An 11920-nucleotide genomic window follows, 5' to 3' on the forward strand; every position below is an offset into this window, starting at 1 on the left:
GAACTCACTCTGTAGACCAGGCTGGCCTCGAACTCAGAAATCCACCTGCCTCTGCCTCCCGAGTGCTGGGATTAAAGGCGTGCGCCACCATGCCCGGCGCCCTCTTTTTTTTTTTTTTTTAATTTTTAAATTTTATTTATTTTTTCAAAAAAGATATCTAAGTACACTGTAGCTGTCTTCAGACACCCTAGAAGAGGGCGTCAGATATCTTCACGGATGGTTGTCAGCCACCATGTGGTTGCTGGGATTTGAACTCAGGACCTCTGGAAGAGCAGTCAGTGTTCTTAACCACTGAGCCATCTCTCCAGCCCCTTTACATTTTATTTTAACTAATTCATTAATTAATTAATCTTACATTCCAACACAGTTTCACCTCCCTACTCCCCTCCCAGCCCATCCCCTCCCCAGCCACTCCTCCCCGCCCCTTTCTCTTCAGAAAAGGAGAGGGAAGCTTCCAGTGGATATCAAACGGCCTTGACATATCAAGTTGTAGTAAGACTAGGCACACCCCCCTCCTGTTAAGGCTAGATGAAGCACCCTGGTTAAGGGTATAGGGTCTCAAAGGCAGGCAACAGAGTCAGAGACGGCCCCTGCTCCCACGGTTGAGTCCCACATGAAGACCAAGCTACATAACTGTTCCATTATGTGCAGAGGGCCTAGGCTAGCCCCATGTATGCTCTCTGGTTGGCCCTTCAGTCTCTGTGAGCCCCTATAGGCTTAGGTTAGTTGATTCTGTCGGTTTTCTTGCATTGCCCGGCTGCTAAGTTCTGATTGGACAGGTGATGAGCTGCTAAGTTCTAATTGGACAGGTGATGAGCTGCTAAGTTCTGATTGGACAGGTGATGAGCTGTTAAGTTCTGATTGGACAGGTGATGAGTGCCCAACTGTGAACTTGACCCCTGCGAATGCTCTGCAAGAGTTCACAGATGGACAGGTTGCCCTACCACGGCCCACTTCTTCCCTCCCAGCAGGGTTAGGCAGGGTTCAGAGCCAAGAACCAAGCCTGTCTATAAAGACCCTCACCCCTACCCCCGCACTCATAGCCAGGAGAATGGAAATCCACATCAAGCCCTGCTCCTGACTTACTGGGGGACCTTGGCTAAGTCACTTGAGCCTCTGTGTTTTGCTAATATACTGGAAAGCGAAAGAGTTGTCACAGTGCCTTTAAGGGGGAAAGCTAGAATTGCAGGTGAAGAACTGGGGCTAATCTGGCAGTCTGGAAGGTTCTCACATCCCTACTATTACCAGACTTACCTAAGAACCATGACTCAAGGCCAGCAGCCAGTTGCTCACCTTAGGAAGTGACATTTCCCACATCGTGAAGAGCCAAGGTGTATGTTCCTCTGCCCAACTCTACCTTCCTTCCGCTGGAAACTGCTTTTCCTTTGGGGCAACTATGTCCAACCCATTTCTACATGTATGTGGCCCTGGAGGGATCCTGTCCTTCCAATGTCCTGCCTTGCAGCAATTGGCTCAGTGATGGACCAATAAGAGACCTTCTTTGAACCTTTCTGCCTGTGACCTATGACCCTTTTGCTCTTTGAACAAGCTGGGCTGTGAATGGGAAGTTGCAGTCCCGTGGGGGAAAGCCTGAGAATGAAACCATTTTGTGGAGAGAAACAGGAAACACTGGTGGTGTGCACAGACCTGCCCTGGTCCTTCCATCAGATCCTCAGCTCCGCCTGTAGATCCGGCTCACCCCAGTGTCCCCCACAGTACAAGCCCCTCTCTGCTTCAGCTGGGAACCCAGAGCAGGCACAAACACAAGGTTTTTCAATCAGTAAAAGGTGGTTTAAAGAAAAACGTCCCAAGAGGACAGAAGAGCTCAGCTGGGCTGTCTGTAACACAGAAATGAGCCTGGGTGCCAGCAGGACGTCCCTTGATGTCACCTGTGTCTCATCGTGGCTCATCTTAAACCTCAGAACTGTTCCTGCTTACTTAACCTAGGGCTGAACCCCAGTTGCCATGGCAATCTCCTAATCTTGCCTGTCTGCTTTGTGGGGCACAACAGCCAGCGCAGCCCCCCCAAACACTGGAAATTACAGAACCCCAGTCCACACAAGTGGGAGGAAACTGCTTCAGTGTCTGCGTGGCATCCTGGCTGACCTTTGGCAAATGCGAGTGATCACAGAGATGTAGCCTGGGGCCTGAGCTCCAGATGCCCGCACACCAGCTCCCATGCCAGTCAGGGTCTGCCACTGCCCTGAAGTCTGGGAAACTGACCGTGAGAGAAGAGATGATTTTTGTCAGGAGGAGGAGGAAGTGAGGCTGCTGCCACCCTGCCCAGGTGACCTTGGATGAAGAACTGAGGTGCAGTGAGGCACACCGAGAAATAAGACTTAGTTAAAATCCACTGATGGTATTCTTTTGAGGCATTGGATTTTTTTTGTTTGTTTTGGTTGTGGTTTTGTGTATTTTCCTCGACATGTAGCCTTGGCTGGTGGTCTGAAACTCATTGTGTAGACAAGGCTGGCCTTGAACTCACAAAGATCTGCCTGGCTCTGCATCTAGGTAACTGGGACTCCATCAGCCATGCAGTGTCACTGGGGTGGTTTGAGGAGGCTTGGCTTAGAGAGTGGCACTAATAGGAGGTGTGGCCTTGTTAGAGTGAGTATGGCCTTGTTGGAGAAGGTGTGGCCTTGTTGGAATAGGTGTGCCAGGGCTTTAATACCCTAATCCTAGCTGCCTGCAAGTCAGTCTTCTCCTAGTAGCCTCCAGATGAAGATGTAGAACTCTCAGCTCCTCCTGCACTATGTCTGCCTGGATGCTGCCATGCTCCTGCCTTGATGATACTGGATTGAACCTCTAGACCTGTAAGCCAGCCCCAAATAAATGTTGTCCTTACAAGAGTTGCCTTGAGTTGGGCACTAGCAGTACACACCTTTAACCCCAGCACTTGGGAGGTAGAGGCAGGCAGATTTCTGAGTTTGAGGCCAGCATGATCTACAGAGTGAGTTCTAGGACAGCCAGAGCTACACAGAGAAACCCTGTCTTGAAAAAAACAAAACAAACAAAACAAAACAAAACAAAAAAAAAAAAACAAAAAAGGAGGGGGGCTGGAGAGATGGCTCATCGGTTAAGAGCACTGACTGCTCTTTCCGAAGGTCCTGAGTTCAAATCCCAGCAACCACGTGGTGGCCCACAACCATCGGTAATGAGATCTGATGCCCTCTTCCGATGTGTCTGAAGACAGCTACAACATACTTACATATAACAATAAATAAATCTTTTAAAAAAACAAAAACAAAAACAAAAAACAAAAACGAAAACCAAGAGTTGCCTTGGTCATGGTGTCTGTTCATGACGGTAAACCCTTAACTAAGACAGTCACCACCACCATGCCCTAGTTTGTTTTGAGCTTTGAAGAGACAAAATTTTTCTCTTTCTTCGCAGTCCCGAATGCTTTATTTCTGCCTTTGTTTCGTTTTGAGTGAGATTCTCAGGCACTTTCAGCATCTCCAAACACCTCATGTTTATAAACTCAAATACAGAGAAGAATGCCCGCTTGCTCCCCCTGTCCTGTCCTCCCTTCTCCTCCCCTGCAATGGCATAGTTCCTGTTGGAGAATCTCAACCAGTTTCTGCAGTCCCCTCCTGCTTTGGAAGTTGCTGTGACAAGAGTCCCCCACCCCTCCCCTCCAATCCCCTCCAGAGGCCCTGACCACTGGGCTAGCAACCGAGCATCCTTCCTGCCCTTGCTTGCCTAGCCTCTGCCATCCTGATCGCTGCCTGGCACACTGTAGGCCACCACCAGAAACACTACGTTGTCACTGCTTGGGTGGTAAAGGGGTTCAGGCAACTACTTTCTAAGGACAGTTCCGGGAACCCCAAGTTCACATATCCTACTGGCTCTCTGGAGCTGTTAGAGGACCTTGGCCTTCCTTTCCTGCCAGGGAAGATGACCTCCCCAGGCCTGAGGCTCCCTCCTTCCTTGGGGACTCCTGCTTAGGAACCAGATGGTTTATAATGAGAGCCAGGTTCCTGCTTCTTGTTCCATCCCTTCCCTCCCAGGCAGAACCTCAGGCAAACAGTCTGAAAGAGTGGGTGGGGGGAGTACCGCCCAGTGTAAGCTCTGTCAGAAGTGACCCTCAGATGCCTCAGGCTGAGCTGCAAGTGAGCCAAGACACTGTTCATTTTACAAGCAGGGAAACTGAGGTACAGCCAGGTTAACCCATAGACCAATATGGGGTTTTGGTTTTTTTTTTTTTTGTTTGTTTGTTTTGTTTTAACACATTATCAACTGAGGCTTTCTACGGCCTTAAATAGAAGACATCTGCAGTTGAGGGGGAAATTGCAGCAGAGCCCAGCAAGCACCACTGAGCATCACCGAGAATGCCGAGTGCCAAGTGCCGGTATGGCAGGTGTGGGCACCTGCTAAGCCCTGAGCACTGAACAGTGAGCTGGCCACCCCCGGGGCCAGCTCTATCCAGCTCAAGTTAGAGCTCCCCAGATCTGGACCATCTCATTTGCTCTGGAGTTTGAGGACAGATGTCCCTGTGCACTGCATTATAAAAGAAGAATCGAGAACAAGGGGATCCTGGGTATTTTACGTAAGACTCGGGTTTCAGCGAGGCGTCCTGGCACGTGGATGAAATCCCAGCACTCAGGGAGCTAAGCCAGGAAGTTCGCTATGCGTTGGGGGGAAGCGAGAGACAGAAGGGAGCATCTGTGTTACTGTCCTAAAAGCTCACAATCACACCAGCATCCGGAACTTGGACAATGGTGTCTGCTTTCCTACTGCCTGAGGGGCTCCTTTCTTTTCTTTTTTCTTTTTTTTAAGATTTATTTATTATTATACATAAATACACTGTAGCTGTCTTTAGACATACCAGAAGAGGGTGTCAGATCTCGTTACAGGTGGTTGTGAGCCACCATGTGGTTGCTGGGATTTGAACTCAGGACCTTTGGAAGAGCAGTTGAGTGCTCTTACCCACTGAGCCATCTTGCCAGCCCAAGGGTTTCTACTATTGTGATGAAACACCGTATCCAAAAGCAACTTGGGGAGGAAAGGGTTTATTTCATCTCACAACTTCCGGGAGAAAGAGAGCTGCTTATCGGCTTGCTCTTCATGGCTGTCGCAGCCTGCTTCCTTACAAAAACTGGGACCACCTACCCAGGGGTGGCACCACCCACAGTGGCCTGGGCCCTCCTATGTCAATCATTAGTCAAAAAAACAAAACCAAAAATAAAACCCACGAGAGCTGCCTACCAGGCTTAAGAAGGCACATTCTCAGTTAAGCAAATATGTCCAAGTCTGTGTGAAGACAAGAACTAACCAGCTCACCTACTAAATGGGTTTGGTCTGGGCAAGAAGATGGAGTGGAAACAAGCTTCAGAAATGACAGGCAGGCTGGGCAGTGGTGGTGCACGCCTTGAATCCCAGCTCTTGGGAGGTAGAGGCAGGCAAATCTATGAGTTCAAGGCCAGCCTGGATACAGATTTCCAGGATAATACAGAGTTCCAGGATAGCCAGGGCTACACAGAGAAACCCTGTCTGGAAAAACAACAACAACAATGACCAAAACCAACAACAACAACAACGACCAAAACCAACAACGACAACAAAGACAAAGACAAAAACAAAGAAAGAAAAAAAACCCAAGCTATGGGAATGGGGTCTTGAATATGGAAATGAACCTCCCGTTCTCTACCAACCCATAGTGTATCCAATTGCACACACACACACACACACACACACACAGAGGCATACAAATATCCACAGTCATAGACAAATATGTATGCACATATAGTCTTTTTGCTTGTTTGTTTTTGTCTTTAATGGGGGGGGGCACGTTCCTGTCATTTGTGTGTCCAGAGAGAAACAGACCCACATGTGCTGCAAGGTGATCCCAGTGTGATACTACAATAAGGAGAGGATGGCCTGAGGTCCTGGGAACGTTTAAGTAGAGGATGGAAAATTCTAGCGAGGCTTCGGCAGCTCTGTCGCTGTCCACTCTTCCTAGGAGACATCTCTCCCAAGTCTACCCTTTTGAACGATGAGGCCACACAACTAATAAGCAGCCATGCCCGTGGGAGAGCAGGTGAATGGTTGTGTAGGCAGTGTGTGGGGTGGCATTCAGAAATCTGCCTTGAACCAAAAAGGCTTCAATCACTACCTTGTATCCATTCGAGGCTACGTATGACTTCAGTACGTTTATTTATTTATTTTTTTTCGGGACAGGGTTTCTCTACACAGCCCTGGCTGTCCTGGAACTCACTCTGTAGACCAGGCTGGCCTGGAACTCAGAAATCCGCCTGCCTCTGCCTCCCAAGTGCTGGGATTAAAGGCGTGCACCACCACCGCCCGGTATGTGTTTTAATTTTTATAAGCAGAATCCTTAAACTCCACTCTGGAGTCATTGCCTTTGGATTATTGTGGCAACATGTGGGGCTCATCCAGTGGCAATGACATCCATCTGCATGGCCAGCTTTCTGGAACCCAGATGGGAGCAGCCCCCAAGCCACACTTCTGGCAGTTTGAGACGTTCTGCTTTATCTCTGCTTCAACTGAGGTCTATGGAGAGTCTGCTGCCCCATCCAGAGGGTGGTTCAGAAGAGAGGCTCACATGTCAGCTCTGCTCTCACGCCTGCCCCTAGTGGGCCAGCATTGCTCTGGTTGGTCAGGAGTGTTAGTACTCACCTGCAATCCTAGGACTGGGGAGAGGGAGGAGAAGGGGGAGGGGAAAGGGGAGGGAAGAGGGGAAGTTCAGGAGCTCAGGGTCACCTTCCACTAAGTAAAATTCAAGTTGAACCTGGGCGACATGCACTCCCATCTCAGAAGAAACATGAAGAGGAGGGGGAAGGAGAAGGAGGAGGGGAAAAGAGGAAAGAGGGAGGGGAGGAGCAGAAGGACCACCATTAGTAGATACTGAAAGTCCAGCCTCAAAGGTCACCCCAGCATGTTGTAACCATTGTTTGGAAATGTGCAATGATGGGTCTCTATCTATCAGTCTGTCCTCCTGTCTGTCCATCCATCCAGCCATTGGTTCCTTTGTTGATTCGGTTATTTGGTAAATAGCTGGGATTAGAAGCCAGCAGAAAACCCTGAGAAACTTTCAGCTCTGGTCAGGAAGCAGAGCAGGGGAATCATATGTTCAAGTCCAACCTGGGCCAGCCAGGAAATAGAGTCTTTTCCCCACCTCTACCGACCCAAGGCCCTGCATCCACTCCTTTCCCCTTTATCCTGTCTTCCTGGCACTTGGCCCCTGGAATCTTGCTTTTTCATTTTCTGACTTTTCTTTGCTTTAGTGAACATGTTTGCACGTACGTGGAGGCCAGAGGTCAATGCGGGCATTTCCCTCTTGCTCCCCACCTCATTTTTTGAGGCATAGTCTCTCGCTGTACCTGGAGTTCACTGCTGGGGCAACACTAACCTGCCTCCTCTGCACTACAGTTCCCGGCATGTGCCACCATGTCTGGGTTTTCCGTGGATGCTGGGCTCAGGTTCTTAGGCCAGTTAGCACTACGAGCATTTTATCTGCTGAGTCATCACCACGCGCATTTTTATCTGCTGAGTCATCTCCCTGGACTACTTGTTTGGTTTGGTGTTTTTTGTCATTGTTGTTTGGTTCTGGAGACAGCATCTCTCTCTCTCTCTCTCTCTCTCTCTCTCTCTCTCAGCCTGGCCTTGAACTCCTTGATCCTCCTGCCTCTACCACCAGAGTGCTGAGATTGCAAACATGTCACCACACACAGATCGCTGGGGAATGTTCAAGATCAGGAAAACTGAATTCTCCTCTGTATCATCTCAGGCAGGAAAGAGCTGAATGAGTGCACAGGACAGAAGCGGACCTCCGGTTCTGGGCTTGGACAATGGGGTATCCATGGAAACGGCACTACAGAGCACCCTACCTGACCAGGGTTCAGCCCCGGGCATTTGAGCTACTCACAGCTCAAGTGAATCCAAGCAAATTCCCTGCTTGCTGAGCAGAGCAGAACAGACTCGAGAGTCTGACATTTTAGCCACTGAAGAGTCATCACTCCTGAAAGCAGAGGCTGGCACTTATTTTTATTTTATTTTATTTTTGTGGTGCCAGGGAGTGAGCCCAGGGCCTTGCACAAGTTAGGTGGCCCACTTTAAAACTCAGTGAAGGTTGGGGATACTGCCTCAGAAAAATGCACTGATGTGCCTCTCCATGTTACCTTGACAATGGATGGAACCGGGGGCTTTGCTTGTGGTACACAAAGGCTCTAACCGCTGAGCCACACACACACACAAACAAAGTCCCTCTCCACTGTTCTAACAACAGACACACCACAGTGAGTTGCACGTATTGACCTCCAGCCCTAAATCTAGTATCTAGGATTAGAACTGGAACTTAAATAACAACAGGACCTGCATAGAGCGAGCCACAGCATGGAGCAAGGCGAACCGCAAACTTCAGCTTTAGGAAGAATTGTTGCCTGGTGCACAAGTTCAAAGACTGCTCCTTACACATTCAGCCAAGACAGGAGATGGTCCACCATGAAAGACATGAAGATCCTAGGGCATCGTGACAGGGACAGGGGCTCTGTGGAAGTGGGTACTTTCAAGCAGCCATGGATACTGGGATCTTAAAGAGCCTTAGGTCCAATTCCCCATGGATACTGAGGGCAGGGAAGTTAGTCTCCATCATCCACTAAATTAGATTTAGGGTCACCTGAGAGACACATCTCCAAAGGGCACTTCCAGAGAGGTGGGAGGGGGAGGGAGCATGGGCTGGGGTGTGGGGGGTGTTCTCCATGGACTAGAGACCAGGACGGAGGAAAAGGAAAGACAAGGAACCCAGCCGGACACCAGTGTTCACCTCTCTCTGCTTCCTGACAACGGGCACAATGTGACCAGCACCTCACATTCCCACGGGCTTAGCCGCCTCACCACGTGGACTGTATCCTTCAGACTGTGAGCCAGCACAAACCCTCATTCCTTAGGTTGCCATTGCCATTAATTTTGTCACAGGAAGAGAAAAGTAGCTGATATACAGGTAACGGTATGGGAACAGATATCATTCCATTTGCCCCGGGTGACTCTGAGAAGGCAAAGTGGGGGGCAGAGGGCAGGACAGTGCAGAAACCTAATTTGAACTTTATCTTTTGAGTTTTATCCTAGACACTCTTAATTACAAAGAGAAATAGAGTTGTAATTCTGCCTATAGTACCAGTTACTTGGGAGGCTGAAGAAGGAAAGATCACTGGAGTCTGATTCAAGGCCAACACAGGAAGCACAGTGAGAGTCCATAGCTAGAAAGAAAGAAAGAAAGAAAGAAAGAAAGAAAGAAACAAACAAACAAACAAACAAACAAACAAAGAAACAAAGAAACAAAGACACACACACACAGAGAGAGAGAGAGAGAGAGAGAGAGAGAGAGAGAGAGAGAGAGAGAGAAAGACAGCAGCAAAAAAATTAAAAAGAAAACGGAAGTATTTGTGGGGGTGGGACTGGGATGTAAATAATTAACAAAAAAGATGGGGGAACTAACTTTATGAATGAAGCTAAAGACTAATAATGTAGCTTGGTGGCAAAACAACGTAATGTGAACCCCGAGATGGTGTTATTTACTAAAAAAATTTATTTTAATAGCTAGGCCCTTAGCACACACCTTTAATCCCTCTGAAATACAGACACCACTCACCTTTAATCCCAAACAATGAAGGTAAAGTTTGCAGAAGAAAGCACCCATGTTTGAAAGTGATTTCTACTGAGTGGCAGACAAAGTGACGAATCAGGGAAAGATTCGACTAGGCTATGCCCAACTCCTAAGAGAAGAGAGAGGAAAGGGAAGCTACTTGATGGGCAGTTGGGGGTTGAGAGAGAGACAAAGAGAGAGAGAGAGGGAGGGGGGGACAGTTTTACAGGGAGAGTTATATAGAGACAGGTTGCAGAGAGAGAACAAGTTAGACACAGGTAAAGACAGAGCAAGTCAGAAAATAGGATCCAGGAAATTAGAACATATGGCTAAAGTTAGTATGAGACCAAACAGAGAAACTCAGTCAGGGACCAAGAATAAAGCCAGACTGAATCAGTCAGCTTGGAGAGGAGTTTGAGCCAGAACAGCTAAATTGAACCAGCCAGCCAGAGTTCAGAAAGAACTAGAAAGGGGAGTGGTCTGATGGTTCAGAGGTTAAGAGCACTGGCTGCTCTTCCAGAGGTCCTGAGTTCAATTCCCAGCAACCACATGATGGCTCACAACCATCTATATTGGGCTCAGTTGCTTTCTTCAGGCCTTCAAGCAGAACACTGTATACATAATAAATAAATCTTTTTTTTTTAAAAAAAAGTACTAGAAAGGGTGAACATATTCGGCAGCAAGTCCCAGAGGCTGAAACATTCTAGGCCCAGATAAGATTGAACAGAGGCTCGAAGCTTCCAGGACTAGGCCTAGGTTAGCAGACAGAGGCTGTAAGCCTTGGAGATGACAATTACATCAGGAGAGTAAAAGCATTGCTAAGTGCAGGGCCCTGCTTTGACACTCAACACCATCACCTAAGAATCATAGGATCGGCCATGGTGCTCAACAGGGACACGTGACAGAAGAATGTCTTGGAAATGCTGTCACCATGACATGTGACATGCCAGCACTGGGGTGTCATCTGTTCTCACACCATTTCCTGAAGTCCTTGGTGTGCTGGTTGATAAAGCCTTGGGGTGTAAGTGTGAGTATAGGAGATGTTCTAACACAGGTCCACTGTCAAGATGGGCCAGATGTCAGACAACGGCTGTGGGAAAGAAGCTGATGTCCCCTCAAAGGTCAGCACTACAGGAAGAGCCCCTCTCGCTACCCCTCCCCCATATTACAGAGGACAGAACTGAGACTGAAGGGAACATGGTTTGCCAAAGGAGGAAGTTCACAGCATGGCTGGGGGTAGAGGGTGCTCACCCCAGACACACCCCGGTCACCTGTTAATCCCCTGGGTTGGAGGCCATTTTGTTTGAATTCTGGAAGGCTTACTGACTGCTGGGGTGATGGTGCACATCTTGGAGTGAGAGTCTTTGGAGAATTTGCAAATGGAGCAGGTGCTGAGTACAGGGGATTCCTGACCCCCTTTGCAGCCACCAGGCCAGTGCCTCTCTCTAGACACAGCTAGGCAAGAAATGACCCCTGTGCTCTAACAAGGAAATGCAGGCACAGATGGATCCCGTCAGACACAGGCCCCCTGGGGACTCACCTGGCACCTCTGGGGATGAATTGAGAATCATGAAAGCATCGGACAGGCCTGCCTTGACAGGGTGCTGGGCAGAGCTGATATCCAGGACAGCCATGGGGATCTGTAGCAGGAAGAAGAGGCACCTGCCATCCACAAAGTCCCCACTCAGCTCCACACCCAGCTGTCTGCTTGGAACTTGAGGACCCGAACACCTGCAACCACACTCCAGTCCCTGAGCTTCCTCCTGCATGAATCCTCCAGCTCTTCACAGGCCAGCAGTCGCCCTTGGCTGCTCCCCATCTCTTCTCATTCATCTCTAAATACTGGAAGTGAACCTGGTGGTTCCCATCTCTCCAGTTCTCTATCTCCCAAGTCCAAGCTGTGTTGCTTTCCCTACACCATCTCCCAGCATTCCCTTAAGTCCTCAACAAACAGTCCGTCTGCTCTGAAGCCAGAGCGGTATCTGCAAACCGACCCTGCTGCATCCTGTGCTCTGACCATCCATTCCAGAGAAGCCACCTTCTAGTGCTCTGGTTCTCAGCCTTCCGAACGCTGCGACCCTTTAACACAGTTCCTCTTGTGGTGGTGGCACCAACAATAAAATTACTTTTGTTGCTACTCCCATCGTTGTAGTTTTGCTGCTGTTATGAACGAAGGCATTGGTGCTTTCCCATGGTCTTAGGTGACCGTTGTGAAAAGGTCATTCAGCACCCCAAGGGATCGTGACCTACAAGTTGAGAGCCATTTGCTCCAGTGCTTTGAATAAACCCTGCTCTGTCCTGCCACAGGACCTTTGT

General features: G+C 48.9%; 1 protein-coding gene across 1 annotated transcript in view; it reads right to left on the reverse strand.

Moving 5' to 3' along the window:
- Plxdc1 (plexin domain containing 1) overlaps positions 1-11920 on the reverse strand; it is a 55640-nt gene that overhangs the window by 17861 nt on the left and 25859 nt on the right. Inside the window, exon 7 of the mRNA XM_021212842.1 lies at positions 11145-11244. Within this exon, the coding sequence (XP_021068501.1) occupies positions 11145-11244 (100 nt within the window). The remainder of the gene's footprint in view (positions 1-11144; positions 11245-11920) is intronic.

Source organism: Mus pahari, chromosome 14 (assembly GCF_900095145.1).
Source record: "Mus pahari chromosome 14, PAHARI_EIJ_v1.1, whole genome shotgun sequence".
NCBI lineage: Eukaryota > Metazoa > Chordata > Mammalia > Rodentia > Muridae > Mus > Mus pahari.